Source organism: Lineus longissimus, chromosome 15, assembly GCF_910592395.1.
Source record: "Lineus longissimus chromosome 15, tnLinLong1.2, whole genome shotgun sequence".
Classification (NCBI taxonomy): Eukaryota; Metazoa; Nemertea; class Pilidiophora; order Heteronemertea; family Lineidae; genus Lineus; species Lineus longissimus.
Window position 1 is genome coordinate 12,354,290 of NC_088322.1, and position 26,799 is coordinate 12,381,088.

At 42.1% G+C, this 26,799-nt stretch overlaps 3 protein-coding genes across 11 annotated transcripts in view; all 3 read left to right on the forward strand.

Moving 5' to 3' along the window:
• Nucleotides 1-3,599, forward strand: part of LOC135499298 (oxysterol-binding protein-related protein 3-like) — a 36,460-nt gene extending 32,861 nt beyond the window's left edge. For all 9 annotated transcript variants that reach the window (XM_064789988.1, XM_064789990.1, XM_064789991.1 and 6 more), the window contains 6 exons: nt 31-173; nt 633-768; nt 1,081-1,225; nt 1,380-1,506; nt 1,710-1,832; nt 2,076-3,599. In XM_064789988.1, coding sequence (XP_064646058.1) covers nt 31-173; nt 633-768; nt 1,081-1,225; nt 1,380-1,506; nt 1,710-1,832; nt 2,076-2,181 — 780 coding nt within the window. In that variant the 3' untranslated portion in view covers nt 2,182-3,599. The remainder of the gene's footprint in view (nt 1-30; nt 174-632; nt 769-1,080; nt 1,226-1,379; nt 1,507-1,709; nt 1,833-2,075) is intronic.
• A 978-nt stretch (nt 3,600-4,577) lies between these two features.
• Nucleotides 4,578-14,122, forward strand: LOC135499297 (uncharacterized). The gene is made up of 15 exons (XM_064789987.1): nt 4,578-4,656; nt 5,211-5,453; nt 6,361-6,668; nt 6,896-7,025; nt 7,139-7,360; nt 7,839-8,000; nt 8,287-9,542; nt 9,724-9,885; nt 10,225-10,426; nt 10,930-11,127; nt 11,459-11,616; nt 12,163-12,325; nt 12,829-12,983; nt 13,418-13,522; nt 13,913-14,122. The coding sequence occupies exons 1-15, from the start codon at nt 4,611-4,613 to the stop codon at nt 14,063-14,065; spliced, it is 3,663 nt and encodes a 1,220-aa protein (XP_064646057.1). The 5' UTR covers nt 4,578-4,610; the 3' UTR covers nt 14,066-14,122.
• A 5,963-nt stretch (nt 14,123-20,085) lies between these two features.
• LOC135499995 (uncharacterized) lies at nt 20,086-22,010 on the forward strand. Its single transcript, XM_064791084.1, has 4 exons — nt 20,086-20,244; nt 20,748-20,902; nt 21,337-21,441; nt 21,832-22,010. Exons 1-4 carry the CDS (start codon nt 20,139-20,141, stop codon nt 21,982-21,984), a joined length of 519 nt encoding a protein of 172 aa, XP_064647154.1. The 5' UTR covers nt 20,086-20,138; the 3' UTR covers nt 21,985-22,010.
• The last annotated feature ends 4,789 nt before the right edge of the window (nt 22,011-26,799 follow it).

Genomic DNA, 26,799 nt, shown 5'->3' on the forward strand with positions numbered 1-26,799 from the left:
AATTCCTAACATTGCTTTTGCGTGTTTTAGGTCAGTCACCATCCGCCAATATCAGCCTGCCACTGTGATTCCAAGAACTTTGTCTTCTGGCAAGACATGAGAATTAAAAACAAGTTCTGGGGCAAGTCTATGGAGATTCAGCCCATCGGCACTGTTCATCTAGTATTACCTAAGTAAGTAAATAAAGAATCAGTTGGGTTGGGGTTCACTCTAAGCATAACAGGGTCTGCGAGATTGGATGAGACTTGAATGAGAGCACCTAGTCACTCTAATGATATTATATTTGTTCTCACCGTATTGAAGCGCTCGAGAATATGCCTTGCATAATTCGAGCGCTAAAGAAATTCTCTTATATTATATTATATTTTATTTTATTTTATTTTATTTTATTTTATTTTATTTTATTATATTATATTATATTATATTATATTATATTATATTATATTATATTATATTATATTATATTATATTATATTATATTATATTATATTATATTATATTATATTATATTATATTATATTATAATATTATTATATTATATTATATTATTATATTATTATATATTTATATCATATTATTATTGAAATATCTTTATTTCGTCTTCTCAAAATGTATTTTTCTCACCATTTTAGGTTTAAGGATCATTATACGTGGAACAAAATCACCACCTGTGTTCATAACATCTTCAGCAATCAACGCTATGTGGACTGCTATGGTGAGACTGTGATACGCAACGGGGACATAATATGCAAGCTCACCTTCAACAAGGTAGGCATCCTACGGAAGAGAGATCTTGTTGCAACGATGATTATCACTGTGATGCGCATTGAAAATTCTCTGATATCCAGGATATATCCTGTGTATCATTATCAACAGAATATCCTGTGTGTTCTTATCAGGAGGATATATTCTGTAAATGACCTTAACATTTGACATTTCTGGCAAGCTACTGGTCATCCAAGTCAAATGATGTGTGGTCTCCAGGATATATCCTGTGTATCATTATCTACAGAATATCCTGTGTGTTCTTATCAGGAGGATATATCCTGTATAAAATGACATTAACATTTGACATTTCAGGCAAGCTACTGGTCGTCCAAGAGACATGAAGTGCATGGTGTAATCATGAATGGTGAGGGTAAAGTGGTGCATCACCTGTTTGGAAAGTGGACAGAGGGAATCTACTGTGGACAGGCCTCGTCTGCCAAGTGTATATGGAGACCAGGTGGGTGAGAGACATGAAGATTTCTAGTTTTATATGATATAGATTCTTAGATATTTAGACTCGGTCAAAAAAGCTATTAAAATTCTTAGAAAGAAGATATTGAGTATCGCAGTGCACCAGTTAATTTGATCAAAATATGTAATTTTTTCTTCAGGATCGTTACCAGAAGACCATGATCTCTTCTACGGGTTCACACGGTTTGCCATCGAGCTGAATGAACTTGATCGGGACCATGCTCACATGCTGCCACCCACAGACACAAGGTTTAGACCGGATCAGAGGTGAGCTATCGTTATTCATAGAGCTGTTATTGTTGTCTACGCGGCATGTATGGCATCCATGTTGAGCCAGCCAGAACAGGTCAAGCTTTATGTCCCTCCTTATAGTCCAATGAAGCTATTTTACTGCTGTTAAACCATTAAGCCTGAGAGCAGAATGCATGAATAGCAAAACGGCAATAATTTTACGATGATTCATTTTGCAGGTTACTTGAAGAGGGCAAAGTGCAAGAAGCGGAGGCCGACAAGCTGAGAGTCGAGCAGTTGCAGCGGGAGAATAGGAAACGACGGGAGGAAGAGAAAATAGATATCGAACCCAGGTGGTTCAGGTGAGAAATCGTAGATGAGAGTTTCATCCTTAAAGGGGGACTATAGGCAGGAGCAGTGGGGTTATATTGTTCATCTTCGGGTGACTAATTTGCACAGTAAGGGCACTGGGTCATGTTAGATTCAGCATTTGATCAACCATTTGATAACATTGGGAGTCAAGAAATCTGATAGGAATGGCTTTTAGAAAGGTGCTACAATGTACATCGTGTATATTTTACATAACTTTCCCATTTCGATTTCAGGAGGGCTCAAAAGGGTGGCCGAGACGAATACGAATATAAAGGAAGCTATTGGGAACATCGGAAGAATCCCGCCTTTGCTAAAATGGTCTTTCCAAAACTTTGGTGATCTTAGGAGAATTTAGACTCAATCGGATTGTTGTTGGGTTCGCCCTCTTTTGCATTTTCTGTGATTTATAAATGGATATTCACTACCTTTCACACCTCAAGAGGTGGACAATGGACTGACACGTTCTGCAAATTTAATGAGTTAGGAACGCTTAGGGGTGTTTTTGTAAATGGTGCAGATTGGATTTCTCTACCGCCTGTGGTTTGGAGCTTTTGGACCTGAGCAACTTACTGTAAACCAACACTAAGACTGGGCCAGATTGACAAGAGACTGAAATTTCTTTGCTGCAAAAGTCAATGCATACTTGTATCAAAGTTTGTATTTCAAATGGTAACCTCAAAGATGAACAACTCACTGAATTTCTTCTGTACAGTAAAGAGGAAATACGAATGTTCACGTCACCCAAGACAAAGTTGGCTAGCAGCCTGTTTACTATTAAGTTTCTGACGTTAATTGATCAGCTATCCAAAAAAACAAATAAAACGCACTTCATATTGTACAGCCATATTCATAAGTTTTATGATCGTCATAAATGACATAAAATCTTTGCATTGTGCTCTCTGTGGTGTTAACTGCCGGACAGTTTTGAGTGTTTAGTAGGACAGTGTAATACATATGATGACATTACTCGTTCCTTTTCAACTCGCCCTCTATTGCAAGGAGTTGGTGATATGTTGAGACACCGCTTTACATGTATACGCAGTTCATCCAATGTGCTTTTGACTCATCTTGATAACATGAGGAAGCTGTGGAACTTAGCTTGTATGACTTTGATAGGTTTTACAGTACTGTATAACTTCTCTATTACGGACACCCATGGGAATGACGAATGTTGTCCTTGATAGAGAGGTGTCCTGATTAAAGAGGTCAGCTTGAATGGCAATGGATTGTTCCAGACCAAAGTCAGTGTCCTGAACAGATAGGATGTCCTTCTAACAGAGATGTTGGCTTAGGGAATTTCCACTGTAGGTAGGGCTGATTGACTTAAAGAAACAATGGGTGATATGAATAAAGACCAGCAAATGCTTTTATCTAAAACTCCATGTACATTTACACTAGGCATTTCTGTACAAAATTGAAGTAAAAGCATTTGCTAGTCTTTATTCATATCACCCAATAGCTGGTCTTCTAGATATGCTGATGAGACTCAAAGATGTTAGAATCAGGTGACATTTTTGTTGCGTATATAGTTAGTGGCGTAGTTGTTGGAGCCCAGGGCTCATATTCAGGAGGTTGTGGGCTCTTTTCCGACTGTTTTTTCTTTGTATCCTTAAGCAAGACACTTTGAAAATCTACCTGAAAAAGGGATATCATGAAATATTGATTACTGCCTGTATGTTTGATTTCCCTTGTTATTCCCAGGTGTGATTATTGTTAGGTCCCATTAATGCTTCTCTACCTGTTTCTACTAACTTATCTATTGTAATTTATAAAACTTTTTTCAAAAACTTTTCGTGTTTATTTCTTTTAATTCATAAGATTGGAGAGTAGCCTACAGCTGTTCCCAGTTTTAGTCCTCACAAGTGCGTGCTGATGTTGGAAAGTGGAAGTTCCCAGTTAAGAAGACCAAAACTTTGTTCCATTGAGTAGAAAAAAATGGAGAGGAGGTCATTGAAGCCTCAAAAAACCAACAAATTCTACTAAGATTTCCAGGAGTTAGCACTGCTGCTGTCCTCCAGCTGCCTCCCTGCCAGGAACTGCTAAATGAATCCCAAGGTGCCACTGTGCTCAATAGTGGCATACAGGTATTTTGCGGCCAGACTTAATAGATTTTTGGTGTGATCCTGGTCACAACCATGCTGATGACCATTCCCGTTTTACGACGGCGATTCCAAGATCTTTTTCGTTGGGTCCTTGTGCCTGCGTAATAGAAGAGACAGCCAAGTATGGTGTACCTGTCTTCACAAGCATGGTGAGATGACAGCTCAGCCTGAGGCAGTAGGCCCTGGTTGTGCACTCTGAAGTCCTATGACATGCAGCGTGCAGTTCGGGACGTATCTATGAGCGTCGCAACGACTTCTTTCTCACTGAGTTTACAGTAAGGGTTTGGGCGGACCACGATTGGCAATAAACTTCCAATTACACAGTACTTTTAGCAAAAAGCAAAGCTCCGGTGCAGCCCAATTTCGTCATCATATTCGTCCTCCTCTGTGTTGTTGGAGAGCAGGGCACGAGGCCGAATCCATTGCGTCCGTAGTGTGCAACGAAGCCGCACCGATGTCATAACTTTTTTTGATCAATACAGACGACGGGAAATCTTTCCGTAATACTATAGAAAAGACACGATAACTGTCACATCCCGGACCAATTGGCGATACATGTAATTTGATTACGCCAATGAATTATGTCACTGCTGCGGCATAGGTAACATTCGTTCTAAAAAGCGGCCACCTGTCCTTGCCGCGCACTTTCAGAACCACGTCGTCATCATGAAGGAGCGAATTCGGTGGATCGGTGTCGGGCTACTCAGTCTAGGTAACAATTTCGACAGCCTACTTCTGCTTCTCACAAACCTATTTATCTCGCAAATCCCCCGAAACGCCGACGCGAACGCATGTCTTATCGTTTGACATCGTAATAAGGAGTTAAAACAATGGGATAGGCGTTCGCTTAGGTATTTCGGGGCTTTGCGAAACTCCCTAGCCCCTGTACCACACCTTTAACTTTTCTGTGACAGAATAACTCCACCACAACCCAGGAACGTCCACTTAGAAGTTACAACATGCCTACTGGCCGAGTTTACGGCACCGTGCAAGTGTACAATATATATGATGCTCATCAATATACAATTCATCATTTCATGTTCATCCAATTGATGATTTCATTGTAATTAGCTGAGGTAAGGGGTGGAATTTCTCTGATATACATGTAATATATTCAAAGATTCCATATATATAAGTGCTAAGTACTAAAAAACAACATTTCAAATGGTTAGCTGTCATTGCCCTTCTGGTTAGAAGACGTGTCTCTTTGCGTCGGGCTATAGATGTCTCTGTAGGCTACATGAATCTCCTTTCTTCTCTCTGTAGGTGTGCTTCTAACGTTTGCAACCATAGAAGCGGTACTTCCGGACGGATGCACCCCACTCAACGAACTGCCATTTTCCACGTATGACGTCAGCAGCATCTGGGCAGCTAATTCGGAACTTGGGTCCATTGTGCCGCCGAAACGTCAAGGAAACATGCGATCTCGTGGAGCACTCCCTACACAACACTTCGCAACAAATCAGATGAAGACGGGAAGCGCCCCCATGCGGCTGATACCGTATTCAGGTAGGCCTAAGTGGTAAAACGACATGAAAATTGCATCCTGAGTTTTAATCCGATTGCAGCTCAGCCGAACCTATTCCATTCTGCGCACGTGTCGCTTTAGCACTAGCCGGTGTAGGAGAACAAAATGTCCCCGCTAGAAATTTTCCGACTCTATATATTCTGTCGGATTATGGTGGCTATGAACGTCAATAGCTTAGAGATTAAAGTGCAGAATAGAATCCTTTGTTCCTCGGACATATCCCAAAATATTTCAAACTTCTACACCGGGCGGCTGGTACTATAGGCGGAACCTTGGAAACGCAAGCGGACCAGCGATACCGTAGCATGGCGAAGACCCAAGACTTTGCCACGAAGCCGAAGGTCTCTCCAGCTCGGAGTGTTGAGACGTTCAAGAGATGGATCGATTTCTCTTTTAAATGAGCAAAGTGAACCTTTAAATATATAGAACATTTGTTTTAATACTGCTGCATACACTATATGCTTTACGAAGTGTAATTTTCAGTACTGATCAGTCGCAAACCTCCCACGGTTGTAATAGATAAAGTGGTACTGATATGAATAATAACTTCTCATATCATAGAATTTGTGTCACACACGTCCGAAATTGAGAAACCTGTTTTTTTCTCAACATCAACGTCTCGCGCTGGCAGTCCTTAAACGGGGTATACTGGTTACACAACCAAAATGAAGTTTGGTGCGCTGACGCATGGTACCAGCCCCTGCCTGCAACAGTCTTCTAATCTCTATCATCGAAATCCTTATTCCCAGGACTTTCTCTCCAATGGTCTTTAACACCATGGTTTAACATCCCAACGACGCGGGAGAGAATCTTTAAAGAAATAGTACTGAACAATTTGATGTGCGAGTTTCTTCTTCTTATAACCTTTTTCCCACTTCCACTTTCCAGCCGTGATGGGCCCTGAAGGTATCACCTACGATGCGTACACCCTCGAGCGCTGGAACAACACGAAGCGCACCGATCTCATGATGCAACAGACCCCGACAGAGGACGGCCTCCCGTGGAAGAAGATGGTCTCACTGGGCTCCAATATGAAGCAGCTGGTGTCAGGCCCCGACGGGAACCCTAAAGGAACCTTTACGGGGAAGTCTGGAGTGCAGGTGGGGATTGAGGGGGCGGGCGAGCCGGAGATGATTGACTTTGGCGAGATGTTCGCTGACTTCCAGTGGATGGATACCAGTGGCGGGAAGATGCAGGTCGGTGAAAAGTAGTACCCCTTTCCAGTGATTTATAAAGCTTGAACTTTAAAAACCATAGAACTTTGGATCCGATACTTCAATTTCCAAATCTTGGAAATTTCTACCTTGTCACGAAGCCTGAACCTAGCTTCGAAGCTTGTTGCATTCGACTGTCACCTTGGATCTTAGTCAATCCTTGTCGTCGTTTTATTTGCCATTGTTTATAGATTGCATCTAATTTCCAGGTTCCACTAGTTCGCGGCAACGCCCTTCTCACCCACAAGTTCGAGAATGCCAACCCGATTTTGTATCCTTACTGTTTGAGCAGCATCAATGGACAAGCTGTCGACTTCAGCTGCCCTTCTGAGGTTATTGGTAGGTTTTCTAATAAACGGTGAATTCCCGAACTACTCTAAGTACTTGGACCAAACTGTTGGGCGTTTCGTTTCGTGATCAGCTTACCAAATTGATCCAATATATTCTTTCAGCTTCAGACCCAGGAGAAGGCTTTGTGGAGTCCAAATGCGAATCTTCAGGGCTAGCTATTGTCCTCCACGCAACCAAGCCCATAGAGTACGTAGGACAGGTCCAATGGGCAGCGGCACCCACCAGTGGGTGGGGGAACAGCCATGGGATGAACTCCTGTGATAGGTCGAAATGCTCTCTCTCAAGTGATGGGCTGACTATTACAATTAGGCCTGGATATAACAGTGAGTTACGTATTTCGAGTGATAACTTTGTGTTATGGGTGCTAGTTATTTCGTATAAGTATTAACTTCAGATGATCACACTCTTGCCACCTGCTACTTATTGCGGCCAGTGTGCCCTACAGGTAGACTCTATAACCTGGGAAGAAGGATTGCATGCTGCATCTTGCAAGTGTTGAGCAACCAGGGAACATCTGGCCGTAGACTCGCATCAGAGTGCCAACTTACTTTCCTTGACTTATGTCACAATACAAGTATGCTGTTTTCGAGGTATCATTCTCTACAACCACATCAGTTACACCGTCAATGTGCCACACCAGTACATCCTGCCGCTACTTCTCGTACACTTCAGTAGTATTTGGGTGACTACGGGACGAATTGACCAGTTGACCCAGTTTAGTGCTACCGCACTTGGCGAGGCAAGAAGAACACGCATTTCCTTCAACTCATAATACTGCTGAATTCTATACTTATATTCTAGATGATCACATAAGTTACGCCGTCAACGTTCCCTACCGGTACATTCTACCGCCAAGAAACTGGGACTCAAAACCCTACACAGCAGACTGCCGCACATGGCGAGGGTCAAGGGACGTTCATAGGTTCAGAGGAGAGGAGAATCCCGAATTTCTTACATCAAAAAGTAATAAGAGATCTTTATTGTGATCCTTCTCGATACGTCGCGATTCCTAGATGAAGAATGAAGCCACTGAGCATTTTGGGAATTGCAATTACAGTAGTAGAATGCAGTTAGAGGATTTGATAGTTTGGTGTGTGGTTTATGATGACTTAATATCCCATTCATCTTAAAGTCAACGTCCAGGCATTTCTTGAAGATTCAGTGTCATGTGTTATTGGCCTGGGAATGTTTCCATTTTGTACCCTCAATTAGTTGAAGTAGGTCTAACCAATTGATTTTACATTCACAGAATCTCTGAAAAACGCCTGTAGTGGTCCATTTTGCCATCACGCTACGTGCACTTGCTCAGCCAGCCAATCTGGATGTGATGTAACCCTGACAGTGTCTTTGGGCAGCCCCGTAACATCAGTCGACAATCTCCAATTTGCTGGGGTGACCGAAAGCACTTGGGGAACACATGCACCCATGCTGACATGTGGCAAAAATGTCCCCTGTTCCATTTCTACTGACATGAAGCAAATAACCTACACCACAAAGACAGGAAAATTTGGAGAAAGTTTCAAATACGCTGTCCACGTGATTGGGCGTTTTATCCAACCGCCGCAAGATTGGCAAGGAACGCCTTTCAGTGTCACGTGCCCCTCGTCTGCCTCTGTAGCTGCCACAACGATAGCGCCATCTGTTGTTGTTGCTACACAAATGCCACCTACTGTCACACCTTCTACTGGTGGCGCCACAGCTACAGCAGGTGCATGCGATGCCACGTTTTGCCAAACCGTCACCTGCTCTCGAGAAAATGGAAAATATAAAGTGAAAATCCATGTTGAGCTGAAGAATCCAATGAAAGCACAAAACTCGATCCAGCTTGCATCGTCGGAGACTTCAGGCTGGCATGGTTTTGTTCCGATGCTGACTTGTGGAAGCTCATCACACTCCTGCCAAGTTTCTTCCGATCTCAAAGAAATCTCTTTCGTACGGAGTTTTATGAGCCCGGATGTAAGTTATGCGATAAATGTCATATCCCAGTTTGTCAAACCATCCAACTGGCAGAAGGACCCGTTTGTTTATAACTGCTTCAGCGGATTCCAAGGCGACTATGGAAACACCGGCACTCCTGGCACATCTTCAGGAACTGGAACCTCAGTGACCTCTGGAGTCTCAAGTGGTTCTTTCAACACTGCTAATAAGTTTATTCTCGAATTGAAAGAACCAGGGAACAGCTTACCAAACCAGGTCAGAAAGTTTGCCGTGTACTTCTCCCAGGAAATGGAACCAAATCTATCATCTGCTGGCCTGAAATTTGCTCCAAAAGCTGGAGGGAAGTTCACGGGAATCGCACAGTTGGGCTACCTTGGGACAAGTCCAGGTGGTGATGTCACAGGGAACGATTACTTGGACAGGCATGCTGGGTTTTTCTCTTACAAACCCAAGACTAGTTTCTGCGTGAAGGGTAATAGTGGATTCATCAGTTTTGACTGGGATGTGAATGACATCAATGGACCAACGGATGCCGGCAGTGTGCTGATTGTTGCACTACCTCACCATGTAAGTAACCCTCAAAACATTCCGGTAGGTTTTTCGTATATCGGTGTTGGTTGTCTTTCCAAACTCTGCTCGGGTGAAGCTAGCTGTCATCTTGCCGAACAATTCCATGAAGCGCCTCAGTTTTGGCTTTGGCTTTGTCCTCGCGATGTTTGCGACAACCAATATCTTCTATTCATTGCAGGAGCCACTGTTGAATGTCCGCCAAACTCTGATCGCGACGCCCTATGGCTTCAAAGGTACTCTGGGAAGAGATTGGCTCTTGGAAGAGCAACTTCCGCCTGCTTCCATGGAACCAGATATGACAGCCGTCAATCGAATCAAATTAAATCAAGCCGAACTTAAGGTAATATGGTCTCTCGTGTCTTTGTTTTTCGACAATACTCTCATGATGAACCCCCAACTTCGCCATTTTGTGAGGTCTGGTGTAGCAGCTAGTCTCGGCCTTCAATTTGGTCATTCTCCCTTCGGGATCCACAGGCAGATACATGTTTATTCCTTAATTTTGAGAACATCATGCCTTTAGTATGATCTGAGGAGGGTCGAAGCTAACCAACAGAATTGAAAATCAGACTTCTTGCGCGAAAACGACTTTACGAACAAAAGGGAGTAGCTATTCGCAGATTTCAACATCAGAAAAGCAGCCAAGGTTACCATTTATAAGTCACATTATCTTTCACTTCAGGACATCCTGACGGCAATAGAGCGCGACTCGAACCAATACAGCCTTGACAGTGTTTGCAACTGGTCTAATAGTTACGGCGTAGGCAAAGAGATAGCTATGGTAGCAAGGCTGGCAAGTATATCCAGGGCATTCGGCACCAGCCATTATCAGAAGCTTGACAACTCAATCAAGGTTTGTCTTGAGAAATGGCTTAGAATAACAGGTAAGCCAAATAGGTCATCCTTCCTCCCTTCCCCTGCCCATAAATGCTTCGTTTCCTGCACTCTATGGCCTAATCTCATTTTCTTTCTTCCTGATACACTTGTCTGTGGCAAGAAGTTCTGCGACGACACAAAATAGTCCGTTGGTGTTTCATCAATTTGGAGGATCGCACCCTTGGTTCACTCGTTCTTTCTTGCAGATATACTAGACTACGCCACCAAGTTCTTCTACGACACTTGTCTACAGTGGTCTACTCCTCCGTTGGGAAGATACCACACACACATGATTGATCTCCTCTGTCGAAGATGGTTGCTAAACATAGGGCATAATTACATTTCGTTCATTCTTACAGATACGCTAGACTACGTCAACAAGTTCTTCTACGACACTGTCTACGGTGGTCTGCTCCTCCTTTGGGAAGGTGCCACACACACATGATTGATCTCCTCTGTCGAAGATGGTTGTTAAACATAGGGCCTAATTACCTTTCGTTCATTCTTGCAGATACGCTAGACAACGCCAACAAGTTCTTCTACGACACTGTCTACGGTGGTCTGCTCCTCCGTGGGGAGGATGCCAGTCACGCCATCACCCCTCATGCCAACTTCGGGTTCCCCTCTTACAATGATCATCACTTCCATCTTGGGTACTTCTTGTATGCCCTTGGGTACTACGCGAAATATGACACAGCCTGGGCACAGGGTAAGCATTCATGCTATAACGTGAGGTTCTTCCTGTCACACTTACAAATCCTAATGTGCAGAGATGTTCCACCTGTCTTAAAGTACATTTTTATTAGCACTGTCTCATTTGACACTTTAGTACAATCGAACACTAAGCGGATTACACTACAGCACTTCGGCCTCTGCAGCGATAAAACTACATTTGGCACTAACGGTTATTTGGCAAGTCCGATTACCCTCAAGGCCAAGTGGTTGTTAGGAGCGAAAGTATCAAGAGAATACATCAAATGCACCAACTAAGCTTTCGTAAAAAGTAAAGGGGAGTAAACTATAAAATTGTTCTTTCACAGCAAACAGGGAAGCGATTGTAGCCCTCGCCCGTGACGTTGGGAACCCGACTACAAAAGACACTCAGTTCCCTGTCGTCCGCCACAAAGATTTCTACATGGGCATGTCCTGGGCCACTGGTGTGGTGGGCGGAGGCAGGCAGGCCGAGTCCTCCTCAGAGGTAAGTTTTCAGTCTCATCGGAGGAGGATCAATCCACACGAATACTTGCAGACATTGCTAGCTCGCTTTTTCATTGCTGGCCCACATGGCCATGGTTAGGTTAGTCAAATGACCCTTGTAATGAGTCCTTCACGATATCGTTTGGCCACATGGCCGCTTGTCATGAGCAAGTTGCCTTAAGTGGATGGATGCTATATCGGTCTGTATGGGAGCCATGCCCAACCTGTTTGGACTCGACACGGTTGCCTGCAGGGCCGGACGTATGGTGCCCTTTTGTCGGTCAGTGCCGTCCGTGTCAGGATTTGATCCTGCTTGAGCAGAGGCGGGCAATGACCCTCTAATCAAGCGGGACGTCTGGCAGAGTCTATTTTGCACAGGACATGGCCCAAAATTGGCCATCATGGTCATGATCCAATGTCAAGAGGGTGCCGAATAATAGGCTTACTGAATGAACAGAACCGACGGTAAGGAACTGGACCCACTGAAGACAAAAAATGAAAGTCATATGCCCTCTTGTTATTGGAGTTTTCAACACTTTTTCTTCAGGCGATCAATTGCTATCACGGCTTGGCCGCACTGGGTGAATCCTTAGGCGACACCACCATGAAACACGTGGGCCAACTGATGCTGGCCACTGAGATTCGATCGGTCAGGGAGTACTGGCATGTCAGGGCCCATAATAGACATATATTCCCTCCAATCCTCCAAGGTATGAGTTGACAAAGAGTTTGTCTTTGTCAAAAGTTCAAATACCATGAGTTGTCGTTGCAGAGTTTTAGATGTACGTTAATTGCCACTTTAGTTAAAATCAGGTTAATACATATTCTCCGATTTGTTGTCTTACCATCTTGGAAGAGTTGGCGGCGAAGTCTGAATGTTTCATTAACAGCCTGCTGCTGATTCCGTTGTTTATGTTGTTGGCCTACACGCAGGCATGCCTTGGCTCTGGAGAACAGTCTCACACTTTATACACGTAGAGTAATGACTGCTAGAGATACCAAAATCCTTATTATGGGAAGGCCAAATGCCTTTTCACGATCTTGCAACATTATTATGTTATCTCTCATGGTTCCCTGGACATACCTCTGCAAGTTACGACTTCAAAAGCTGCGTGCACATGCCTACATTACTGTTGTAGATGGCAATCTTGGTTAACACTACAACTTCTGGGCGAATTGTATTTAGCATTCTTCATTCTCTCCATTCTGACAGGTTACGGAACTATCGGCCAACTTGCCGAAGATGCTATTTTCTACTACACCCTGAACTGGCCGTGCTGGCCTTACGAATTCCCCATGAGGCACGCATGTCTGGTGGGAATACAGCTCATTCCAGTCATGTCCGTCTCCAACCTTTTTATGGATTACGTAAGTTAATACATGTATATATAATCATCGCCAACCCAAAGAAGATAATTTTGTTGGTAATCCTTAAGGAAGAAATCTTATTGTTTTATTCAACATAAAATAGACAACTTCAGAGTGAACATTTTCGAGCGGTTCGAGGGTATTTCAAATGAACCAATTGAATCAGAGGTTACATTTACGTTTGATTTGATGAGTGTTTTGCATCCCCGGAGCGCGATACATGTAGCTTGGTGATTGGAGCTCAATCATTGACACGTCGATTTTAGTTCCTTCTCCTTTCACAGTCACTGTGATGTGTTGCTTAACCAATGCCCAGGACGGACCTTGTTCGCTCTAATATACTTATCTAAACATTTGTTGAAAGCCAGACGCATGCAGCTAGTTTGCTTTTCGTCGGATATTCGTACCATTACAGAAATGCTTTCTTGTTGCAGGAATGGGCATCCAGTGTCAAGGACGTGTGCACCTGGGCCAACAACCCTTGGTCGGCACCAGGCGCGGATAAGGTGGCTCCCTCTATACTCAAACCAGTCAGTACGGTATGTTTCCTTCAATTCGGGTGTCCATATCGGGCATGTTAACATACAATGTAGCTGAATCATTTTGCAATAAACCTTATTAATCTGCCCCAAAGCAACGCATTATGCATGTAAGAGGCAAGATTTTGCGTCGGTATAGTGTGTAGTATATTGATGAAGTTGCATGTCCATGATCAGTCTTGATCGAGTGTCACAAGTCAGTCATGTTCAGAAAGGGGAAAGTTGACTTGGCTGGTAGCACACGAAGAGACCTGTTTTGTGCCGAACATTTGTTAGTGTCATTTGTGTCTACGACAGCTCCTGTACATGAATGTAAACTTTCCTATTACATTTATAGTTTCACAACACGTTTAACCTTATTCTGTGTATGTATTTTGATCTCGTTTCTAGGGTTGGGGCGCCTTCTGTCATTCCATAACATCCCAGTTAGGAGGCCAGCACCGCACTGATGCCGCAAACTATATCAGGGACAGAAACTACGGAGAGATGGTCGGAGGTTCCGGGGTAGCCAGTACACTTCTTTATATCTACGGCTCTACCTAGATAAATTTTCTTCAATAAATATATCTCTTTCCACCAAATTTCCTTTTTGTCTTTATTTGAGCCGAAATACACTGTAGAAACACTGTTATTAAGACACCGATAGAGACTTATACAACCGATTTCATTTTGATAGAGAAGTACATGTACACTGTACATGTCGGTGTAGATATTATACTCCCAGTCTTGTGCAGAGGTTGTAAACAGTTTGGCTCCGAAATTCTTGTCGGCAGAGAAAGGTGGCCCCGGCGAAGCGGTTTCCTTCAATGAACTTTTGTAGTTTCTTCTGCACCTCCTTGGGCTGTCCATGTATCCTTCCTTTATTCTAGCCTTATATTTTTCGACAATACGAGAGGCAAAATACGAAGAGCATTAAATGTCAATATGCCTTGACAGGGAGAATAAATAACAAATTAAATGATACATCATTTTATCATAGCTTTTTACTTGACGTGTGTCAATATTTCAATGTACTTGAATGACTTCTTTCTCTTTACAAAACCTACACGTTCGACGGATGAAGTAGGTATCACCAGATCACCATTACTCTGCATCAGAATCCCTTCCTCATCACGCCGAGTTACTTTTGTTATTGCATGGACAATACCATTTACATTGAACACATTACAACACTTGGGCTTCTTTCGCGATGGATTCTGCGGAAAGCAGGCAATTGTGATAATTTTGCACGACCTCAGCCGCATGTTTAGAAAATAAAAACACAGGATAAACATCGACTGACGTTGATAATACGTCCGCCAAATCACACCATTCCATTTACTAAATGGGAAACTGTATTCTCTTTTGCGATTAGCCTTTGGGTAGAAGTGACGTATCGAAAAAGATGTTCCCTTCTGCCGAAATTTTAGAATATTGCCGTCATGTGTGCTATAAAAACGACCATAGTTATTTACAGTGTGCAGACGAAGCTCATTTGAAAGGTAACCATGCCCGTCCACCCAGGTTAAGTTGAATATTGTGTACGCCTTTTTTTTCCTACTTACCCAACACCCTATCAACATCTCATCCTTCAGGAAGGCTGGGTCTAAGTGAAATCGTTTCGTATAACATGGATGATTGCATGGAATAAAAATGTAGATAAATCCTCCAGAGGTTAAATCAAACAGTTTATATCTGTAGTTTTTCCTCTTCTTACGTACAATATAATCCTTGATCATCAACTTCATGCCAAACAAGTTCGTAAAAAGCTTAGCATAAAATACTTTAGGAGATATGGTTTTAATAAGCAGAAAGTGACCTTCTTCCATCCGCCGATAGACGAATATGGTTTTCAGTATTCGCTTGTGCCGAATGTCGTGAACGAGTACGATCGAATTTGAATTTTGGTCATAAAAACATAAAAACTCGTCGTGTGCTTTTTCTAATTCGACAGAAACTGGCGGTTTGAAAAGTACCACTCCTTTTCGCTTGTACTTGAATGTGCTGATTTTGTCCTGGAAGATGGGTACAGTAGAATATGTAGGACAGATACCTTTACGATTGACAATGCCGTCCTTAATACTATAGAGGTCGCACTATTGGGGTGGTGAGTTCTGTTGGGATGCGTATACGTAGCTTACCTCCTTCTTCATCAACAGTCTTCAGTACACAGTTGAAATAGTCATTGGGGCGGTGCAAGCCTACATTGGAATTGGTATCATGGTAAGATATTGATATATTCAAATAGGGAGGAAATATCAAACATACGAGATTTTGTGCTAATTCTAAGCCTCGTGAGCCCATCCAGTGTACAAGCACTTTGTTGGCCCGTGTTATTCTTTTTGCTTGATCAATATAATTTGAGAATAAATCTGTGGAGTTCAGTTCTTGAGTAGAGTTTATTTTGCTTACAATCCTGCCTAATCATACAAGTTTATTTAAAAGCTTACCCCCTTCTTTTCAAACGTCCGATACCCTGGCTTGATTCCTGCTTTCCATCCGAGCACAGCCGCCGTCTTTTCCATACAGGCTCCCATCTTACTGCTTAGCTGACACGCTGGCCTGTCATTATCTACCATTACGCTAAACTCTAGGCAGTGGGCGACCAAGAAGCAGGCTAAAGCACATTCACGTGGAGAACGAAGGTTGTTTTGGTAGAAATTTGATTGAAAATTCGATCCATTGATTGCATTTATTTTCTTATAATACATACCTATCATTTTTGCTGTCTAGGATAGGCTAGTTCAGCAAACGCATCAGTTGCACTGGTATAACTTGCATTCAGTCTGGCATTAGTTGCATGCACTAGTAACTGGCATTAGTTGCATTCAGTCTGGCATTAGTTGCATACACTAATAACTGGCATTAGTTGCACTACATGTAGTAACTGGCATATGGTATGCGAGAACGTAAACTAAGATAAGAATATTTGCAAATGTAGTAGGAATTAATGTCCCTCGGTGAAGAATGTCGTGCCCTTTTGCCCATTGACAAATTAAGGTCAATAGCTATTGAGACCAATGCCATAACCTCTGCTAAAAGACGTACAAAATACTTAATCCTAGTAACAGTTTTGCTGCTATTCTAACTGTTCCTCGGAAAGAAATTTTCATATCGGTGTTTCTCATTAGTATCCATTGTAATACTATAACATACTCATTGTGAGCATTTATCAAGTTCATCACTATGCACCCTAGATACTGAATGAAATGTATCTGGTGGTTTATAATGACGAGCACAATAAACGTTCGGCCATTCGTGCACATAGTAATTAAAACTGAAATTTATCTATCGCTTAATTAAAAGTTTAAAATTCTACTAGTATCAGCTAAACAGTAATAGGCAGAACGTACAAAGGTTATGATAAACATAACATGAGAGATCAGCTTGGTTCTCCCTGTAAAGCTTTCATCTTAAGATCGATCCAGCGCTTTTTCCCTGAAAGCACTTACCGACCGAGTGATTTCATCCATGCATTCGGTAGATGATACAAAAATGTCTTCATGCTTTGACTATAAATGCCGGGAGACAGGTTTGAATGTAAAGACTCTCTGAATTCCTTGCCCAGATATCATAAGATGGACAAATCGGACATGCATGTTAAGCGTTCAGATCTTTGAACAGATAAAAACAAAAATGCCACTTTGAGGCACATGGTGACGTCCGGGATAACTTCCTTTTAATGTTAACTTGTGTGGTGCCAAAAGGTAGAGTTAGGTGTCTATTCCTCATCTTGGTCAAAAGCGATGTCAACTTCCGCCAAATTGAATGTCGTATTGATGGCGCTGCATCCAACGTCTGTTTGTCTTCGGCAATTTGCAAACATTTCAATCCCTGGCTTCTACGTGGGAGCTGACCGACGCCTATCGTCTTCCATGCAATAACACATCTTCGTTTCATCTGATGACTATCATGAAGTAGAATGAAAAAACGATTCTGATTTGAATTAAGACATTGTTCTGAAAATTCAATGAGCATGTTGTTACATCTAGCTAAAAAAGGGATTAGGCAGTATCGATTGTGTTGTAAAGGTAAATCCATCAATATACATCGATTGTCAATCCAAATCTTTTCATTAGGCAGGTTTCGATATACTAAATTTTTTATTTTACATACACATGTTGGATATTATTTACTATTTACCTGTGGTACAGAAGCCCACATGTTTAAAAAGAAGAAGTAACGAACCATCCCTCCCGTTGACGCTAAGCTACTTAGCAGCATTCGATGCCGTCTACCCAAACACCCGGGTGGCATGTAGTAGATTTCTTATCTTTTTCGCCAATATATTATACTCCCAATGGACAATGCGTATCATCTTCTCTGTCTTCTAGAAAATAATTTAAACCTTTGTTTATTCCCGAGATCATCCAAGCTACTGTCACATCCTGGGTATCCCCTCCGGACTGGCGCGTGTAATAAAAACCACAAAGCTAATTGGCTCGGAAACAAAACAGTAGCCGTACCATTGCTTTCCTGTTAAGATCAGCCGAAAGGATTGTTTTAAGGCGTGAAACCATGATGATAGTTCTGAGAGATTTGTCATCTGACGCTCTCACATAAGTTAAATTTCGTCCATTTTCACTCCAAACCTCTCGAACATATCTCAAGTTACCGTAGCGATGTAGACTTAAGAACAAAAGGTTTCGGTTGTTGATCATGTTTAACAAACTTGTCGAAACAATTTAATCTGCTGACTTGCCCGCAAAACTGTCCTTTGAGCAACTTTAAATGTGATACATGACTGTGCAATTGTCCTGGGCATATAGCCTGCATGATGAACAACGCAATGACGTTCGCACAGTTTGCATTATGGCAGCGAAACTCAGATGATACAATGTAGTTCCGCTTTCGTTGGGACATTGTATCAGCACGCCCTACAGGCGAGGCGCGAAAGCATTCTCGACACGCCGGCCTCCTACAAAATATTGCAATATGGCAAAATATCGCGATGAAGTCTCCTTAAAAAGAAACATTACAGATGGCAGTAAAGTTCGATACAGAAAAATCAAGAAAGTCTCTGCAGTGGTTGGGATGGTTCGAACAGCTGTCCAGTTCCCACCAACTCCCTCTCCCATCCCACCGCTATCATCTTGTCACAAGTACCCCAGGAGTGGTTGTCCAATGAAACATTTATTCCAGGGAGCAATTCATATTGCGCATGTGTAAAGAGACCTAAGGAGCACTGCTGAGGATTCCGCTACTACGGTGTAAAAGGAGTCCGTGTTCCAGTGGAACAGGGTCCAACCTCTTGTTCAATTATAGTGTAAGCTATACACCTTTCCAGAAATGGGGCGCTGAGTGTCCGAAATAGTGATAATCGTAAGGGGAAACTAGGTCTTATGGTGGGGGGACAGAGGAGATAGTCATGGTTGACCAACACACTTGAATGCCTTTAATGACGGACAAGGGGGAAAAAGTTAGTTCCAGTGCAAGCCACCAATTTCGGGAAGCATGTATAGCGGCCAAGCATTGTACAAATGACTTTTAAACAATTGCATTATATTCAATGCAGTACTGATAGGTGGGTCTAGGTTATCTGAAAGCAACGTGGTAGACGGTCATGACGATATCGGAACTGTTCCTATATCAATGTTTCTGGCGCAATATAGAACTGGTGTTTTTTATTTGGCTGCAAAACCTCTATAGTTCCCTATAAACGAGGAGACGAAATAGAATAGGAAACTGAAAAGAGTTCTATATACCTTCACAGACTGTTGACAGTCTGTGTTGACCTTTGGAAAGAAGTTTTGGCCCAATAATATTTCGCAGATTTGATGATTCAGTTTCTGTGATTATCGTCCAATAATTCTGAGAGCGGAAGTAGTAGTGGATTGAGAAAGAGGAGCGGCCAATTGATGAAGCCATCTAATCGCCTCATCTAGTATTGAAGGATCCACTGTTTTCCCGACCATCCCACGCAGTAATCGAAGTTGTTACTTGGGGTGTGCCATTTGGCAGCTTGAGTGGCAGTGTCAGTGTCCTGGGGCAAAAATCCCAGATTCTGACTGTACCCATCAATCAATTATGCAGAGGTATTTAATAATGCATACATTCTTACACCCTTTGAGAGCCAAAAATGATTTAAATCACTCCATCATAACTTTGGTTACTATTAACGGTTCATTAAAAAAAGCATAATTCTGATGATGTAATGAGTCCTTCACGATATCGTTTGGCCACATGGCCGCTTGTCATGAGCAAGTTGCCTTAAGTGGATGGATGCTATATCGGTCTGTATGGGAGCCATGCCCAACCTGTTTGGACTCGACACGGTTGCCTGCAGGGCCGGACGTATGGTGCCCTTTTGTCGGTCAGTGCCGTCCGTGTCAGGATTTGATCCTGCTTGAGCAGAGGCGGGCAATGACCCTCTAATCAAGCGGGACGTCTGGCAGAGTCTATTTTGCACAGGACATGGCCCAAAATTGGCCATCATGGTCATGATCCAATGTCAAGAGGGTGCCGAATAATAGGCTTACTGAATGAACAGAACCGACGGTAAGGAACTGGACCCACTGAAGACAAAAAATGAAAGTCATATGCCCTCTTGTTATTGGAGTTTTCAACACTTTTTCTTCAGGCGATCAATTGCTATCACGGCTTGGCCGCACTGGGTGAATCCTTAGGCGACACCACCATGAAACACGTGGGCCAACTGATGCTGGCCACTGAGATTCGATCGGTCAGGGAGTACTGGCATGTCAGGGCCCATAATAGACATATATTCCCTCCAATCCTCCAAGGTATGAGTTGACAAAGAGTTTGTCTTTGTCAAAAGTTCAAATACCATGAGTTGTCGTTGCAGAGTTTTAGATGTACGTTAATTGCCACTTTAGTTAAAATCAGGTTAATACATATTCTCCGATTTGTTGTCTTACCATCTTGGAAGAGTTGGCGGCGAAGTCTGAATGTTTCATTAACAGCCTGCTGCTGATTCCGTTGTTTATGTTGTTGGCCTACACGCAGGCATGCCTTGGCTCTGGAGAACAGTCTCACACTTTATACACGTAGAGTAATGACTGCTAGAGATACCAAAATCCTTATTATGGGAAGGCCAAATGCCTTTTCACGATCTTGCAACATTATTATGTTATCTCTCATGGTTCCCTGGACATACCTCTGCAAGTTACGACTTCAAAAGCTGCGTGCACATGCCTACATTACTGTTGTAGATGGCAATCTTGGTTAACACTACAACTTCTGGGCGAATTGTATTTAGCATTCTTCATTCTCTCCATTCTGACAGGTTACGGAACTATCGGCCAACTTGCCGAAGATGCTATTTTCTACTACACCCTGAACTGGCCGTGCTGGCCTTACGAATTCCCCATGAGGCACGCATGTCTGGTGGGAATACAGCTCATTCCAGTCATGTCCGTCTCCAACCTTTTTATGGATTACGTAAGTTAATACATGTATATATAATCATCGCCAACCCAAAGAAGATAATTTTGTTGGTAATCCTTAAGGAAGAAATCTTATTGTTTTATTCAACATAAAATAGACAACTTCAGAGTGAACATTTTCGAGCGGTTCGAGGGTATTTCAAATGAACCAATTGAATCAGAGGTTACATTTACGTTTGATTTGATGAGTGTTTTGCATCCCCGGAGCGCGATACATGTAGCTTGGTGATTGGAGCTCAATCATTGACACGTCGATTTTAGTTCCTTCTCCTTTCACAGTCACTGTGATGTGTTGCTTAACCAATGCCCAGGACGGACCTTGTTCGCTCTAATATACTTATCTAAACATTTGTTGAAAGCCAGACGCATGCAGCTAGTTTGCTTTTCGTCGGATATTCGTACCATTACAGAAATGCTTTCTTGTTGCAGGAATGGGCATCCAGTGTCAAGGACGTGTGCACCTGGGCCAACAACCCTTGGTCGGCACCAGGCGCGGATAAGGTGGCTCCCTCTATACTCAAACCAGTCAGTACGGTATGTTTCCTTCAATTCGGGTGTCCATATCGGGCATGTTAACATACAATGTAGCTGAATCATTTTGCAATAAACCTTATTAATCTGCCCCAAAGCAACGCATTATGCATGTAAGAGGCAAGATTTTGCGTCGGTATAGTGTGTAGTATATTGATGAAGTTGCATGTCCATGATCAGTCTTGATCGAGTGTCACAAGTCAGTCATGTTCAGAAAGGGGAAAGTTGACTTGGCTGGTAGCACACGAAGAGACCTGTTTTGTGCCGAACATTTGTTAGTGTCATTTGTGTCTACGACAGCTCCTGTACATGAATGTAAACTTTCCTATTACATTTATAGTTTCACAACACGTTTAACCTTATTCTGTGTATGTATTTTGATCTCGTTTCTAGGGTTGGGGCGCCTTCTGTCATTCCATAACATCCCAGTTAGGAGGCCAGCACCGCACTGATGCCGCAAACTATATCAGGGACAGAAACTACGGAGAGATGGTCGGAGGTTCCGGGGTAGCCAGTACACTTCTTTATATCTACGGCTCTACCTAGATAAATTTTCTTCAATAAATATATCTCTTTCCACCAAATTTCCTTTTTGTCTTTATTTGAGACGAAATACACTGTAGAAACACTGTTTATAAGACATCGATAGAGACTTATACAACCGATTTCATTTTAATAGAGAAGTACATGTACATTGTACATGTAGATGTAGATATTATACTCCCAGTCTTGTGCAGAGGTTGTAACAGGTTTGGCTCCGAAACCCTTGTCGGTAGAGAGAGGTGGCCCCGGCCAAGTGGTTTCCTTCAATGGACATTTGTAGTTTCTTCTGCACCTCCTTGGGCTGCCCATGTATCCTTCCTTTATTCTAGCCTAATAGTTTTCGACAATACGAGAGGCAAAATACGAAGAGCATTAAAATGTCAATATGCCTTGACAGGGAGAATAAATAACAAATTAAATGATATATCATTTTACCATAGCTTTTTACTTGACGTGTGTCAATATTTCAGTGTACTTGAATGACTTCTTTCTCTTTACAAAACCTACACGTTCGACAGATGAAGTAGGTATCACCAGATCACCATTACTCTGCATCAGAATCCCTTCCTCATCTCGCCGAGTTACTTTTGTTATTGCATGGACAATACCATTTACATTGAACACATTACAACACTTGGGCTTCTTTCGCGATGGATTCTGCGGAAAGCAGGCAATTGTGATAATTTTGCACGACCTCAGCCGCATGTTTAGAAAATAGAAACACAGAATAAACATCGACTGACGTTGATAATACGTCCGCCAAATCACACCATTCCATTTACTAAATGGGAAACTGTATTCTCTTTTGCGATTAGCCTTTGGGTAGAAGTGACGTATCGAAAAAGATGTGCCCTTCTGCCGAAATTTTAGAATATTGCCATCATGTGTGCTATAAAAACGACCATAGTTATTTACAGTATGCAGACGAAGCTCATTTGAAAGATAACCATGCCCGTCCACCCAGGTTAAGTTGAATATTGTGTACGCCTTTTTTTTCCTACTTACCCAACACCCTATCAACATATCATCCTTCAGGAAGGCTGGGTCTAAGTGAAATCGTTTCGTATAACATGGATGATTGCGTGGAATAAAAATGTAGATAAACCCACCAGAGGTTAAATCAAACAGTTTATATCTGTAGTTTTTCCTCTTCTTACGTACAATAAAATCCTTGATCATTAACTTCATGCCAAACAAGTTCGTAAAAAGCTTAGCATAAAATACTTTAGGAGATATGGTTTTAACAAGTAGAAAGTGACCTTCTTCCATCCGCCGATAGACGAATATAGTTTTCAGTATTCGCTTGTGCCGAATGTCGTGAACGAGTACGATCGAATTTGAATTTTGGTCATAAAAACATAAAAACTCGTCGTGTGCTTTTTCTAATTCGACAGAAACTGGCGGTTTGAAAAGTACCACTCCTTTTCGCTTGTACTTGAATGTGCTGATTTTGTCCTGGAAGATGGGTACAGTAGAATATGTAGGACAGACACCTTTACGATTGACAATGCCGTCCTTAATACTATAGAGGTCGCACTATTAGGGTGGTGAGTTCTGTTGGGATGCGTATACGTAGCTTACCTCCTTCTTCATCAACAGTCTTCAGTACACAGTTGAAATAGTTATTGGGGCGGTGCAAGCCTACATTGGAATTGGTATCATGGTAAGATATTGATATATTCAAACAGGGAGGAAATATCAAACATACGAGATTTTGTGCTAATTCTAAGCCTCGTGAGCCCATCCAGTGTACAAGCACTTTGTTGGCCCGTGTTATTCTTTTTGCTTGATCAATATAATTTGAGAATAAATCTGTGGAGTTCAGTTCTTGAGTAGAGTTTATTTTGCTTACAATCCTGCCTAATCATACAAGTTTATTTAAAAGCTTACCCCCTTCTTTTCAAACGTCCGATACCCTGGCTTGATTCCTGCTTTCCATCCGAGCACAGCCGCCGTCTTTTCCATACAGGCTCCCATCTTACTGCTTAGCTGACACGCTGGCCTGTCATTATCTACCATTACGCTAAACTCTAGGCAGTGGGCGACCAAGAAGCAGGCTAAAGCACATTCCCGTGGAGAACGAAGGTTGTTTTGGTAGAAATTTGATTGAAAATTCGATCCATTGATTGCATTTATTTTCTTATAATACATACCTATCATTTTTGCTGTCTAGGATAGGCTAGTTCAGCAAACGCATCAGTTGCACTGGTATAACTTGCATTCAGTCTGGCATTAGTTGCATGCACTAGTAACTGGCATTAGTTGCATTCAGTCTGGCATTAGTTGCATACACTAATAACTGGCATTAGTTGCACTACATGTAGTAACTGGCATATGGTATGCGAGAACGTAAACTAAGATCAGAATACAATGTATTTGCAAATGTAGTAGGAATTAATGTCCCTCTGTGAAGAATGTCGTGCCCTTTTGCTCATTGACAAATTAAGGTCAATAGCTATTGAGACCAATGCCATAACCTCTGCTAAAAGACGTACAAAATACTTAATCCTAGTAACAGTTTTGCTGCTATTCTAACTGTTCCTCGGAAAGAACTTTTCATATCGGTGTTTCTCATTAGTATCCAATGTAATACTATAACATACTCATTGTGAGCATTTATCAAGTTCATCACTATGCACCCTAGATACTGAATGAAATGTATCTGGTGGTTTATAATGACGAGCACAATAAACGTTCGGCCATTCGTGCACATAGTAATTAAAACTGAAATTTATATCTATCGCTTAATTAAAAATTTAAAATTCTACTAGTATCAGGTAAACAGTAATAGGCAGAACGTACAAAGGTTATGATAAACATAACATGAGAGATCAGCTTGGTTCTCCCTGTAAAGCTTTCATCTTAAGATCGATCCAGCGCTTTTTCCCTGAAAGCACTTACCGACCGAGTGATTTCATCCATGCATTCGGTAGATGATACAAAAATGTCTTCATGCTTAGACTCTAAATGCCGGGAGACAGGTTTGAATGTAAAGACGCTCTGAATTCCTTGCCCAGATATCATAAGATGGACAAATCGGACATACATGTTAAGCGTTCAGACCTTTGAACAGATAAAAACAAAAATGCCACTTTGAGGCACATGGTGACGTCATTTCGCAGAAGCCAATCAAATGTCGGTATGACTTTCCCGCAGCCTTCTGTTCCGGGATAACTTCTTTTAAATGTTAACTTGTGTAGTGCCAAAAGGTCGAGTTAGTGACCACGATATATCGAATAAAACCAGCATATTGAACTGTGATCTTCCTCAAAGGTGTCTATTCCTCATCTTGGTCAAAAGCCGATGTCAACTTCCGCCAAATTGAATGTCGTATTGATGGCGCTGCATCCAACGTCTGTTTGTCTTCGGCAATTTGGAAACATTTCAATCCCTGGCTTCTACGTGGGAGCTGACCGACGCCTATCGTCTTCCATGCAATATTAACACATCTTCGTTTCATCTGATGACTATCATGAAGTAGAATGAAAAACGATTCTGATTTGAATTAAGACATTGTTCTGAAAATTCAATGAGCATGTTGTTACATCTAGCTAAAAAGGGATGAGGCAGTATCGATTGTTTTGTAAAGGTAAATCCATCAATATACATCGATTGTCAATCCAAATCTTTTCATTAGGCAGGTTTCGAAATACTAAATTTTTTATTTTACATACACATGTTGGATATTATTTACTATTTACCTGTGGTACAGAAGCCCACATGTTTAAAAAGAAGAAGTAACGAACCATCCCTCCCCGTTGACGCTAAGCTACTTAGCAGCATTCGATGCCGTCTACCCAAACACCCGGGTGGCATGAAGTAGATTTCTTATCTTTTTCGCCAATATATTATACTCCCAGTGGACAATGCGTATCATCTTCTCTGTCTTCTAGAAAATAATTTAAACCTTGGTTTATTCCCGAGATCATCCAAGCTACTGTCACATCCTGGGTATCCCCTCCGGACTGGCGCGTGTAATAAAAACCACAAAGCTAATTGGCTCGGAAACAAAACAGTCGCCGTACCATTGCTTTCCTGTTAAGATCAGCCGAAAGGATTGTTTTAAGGAGTGAAACCATGATGATAGTTCTGAGAGATTTGTCATCTGACGCTCTCACATATTAAGTTAAATTTCGTCCATTTTCACTCCAAACCTCTCAAACATTATCTCAAGTTACCGTAGCGATGTAGACTTAAGAACACAAGGATTCCGTTGTTGATCATGTTTAATAAACTTGTCGAAACAATTTAATCTGCTGACTTCCCCGAAAAGCTGTCCTTTGAGCAACTTTAAATGTGATACATGTACTGTGCAATTGTCCTGGGCATATAGCCTGCATGATGAACAACGTAATGACGCTCGCACAGTTTGCATGATGGCAGCGACATTCAGATGATACAATGCAGTTCCATTTTCGTTGGGACATTGTACCAGCACGCCCTACAGGCGAGGCGCAAAAGCATTCTCGACACGCCGGCCTCCTACAAAATATTGCAATATGGCAAAATATCGCGATGAAGTCTCCTTAAAAAGAAACATTACAGATGGCAGTAAAGTTCGATACAGAAAAATCAAGAAAGTCTCTGCAGTGGTTGGGATGGTTCGAACAGCTGTCCAGTTCCCACCAACTCCCTCTCCCATCCCACCGCTATCATCTTGTCACAAGTACCCCAGGAGTGGTTGTCCAATGAAACATTTATTCCAGGGAGTAATTCATATTGCGCATGTGTAAAGAGACCTATGGAGCACTGCTGAGGATTCCGCTACGGTGTAAAAGGAGTCCGTGTTCCAGTGGAACAGGGTCCAACCTCTTGTTC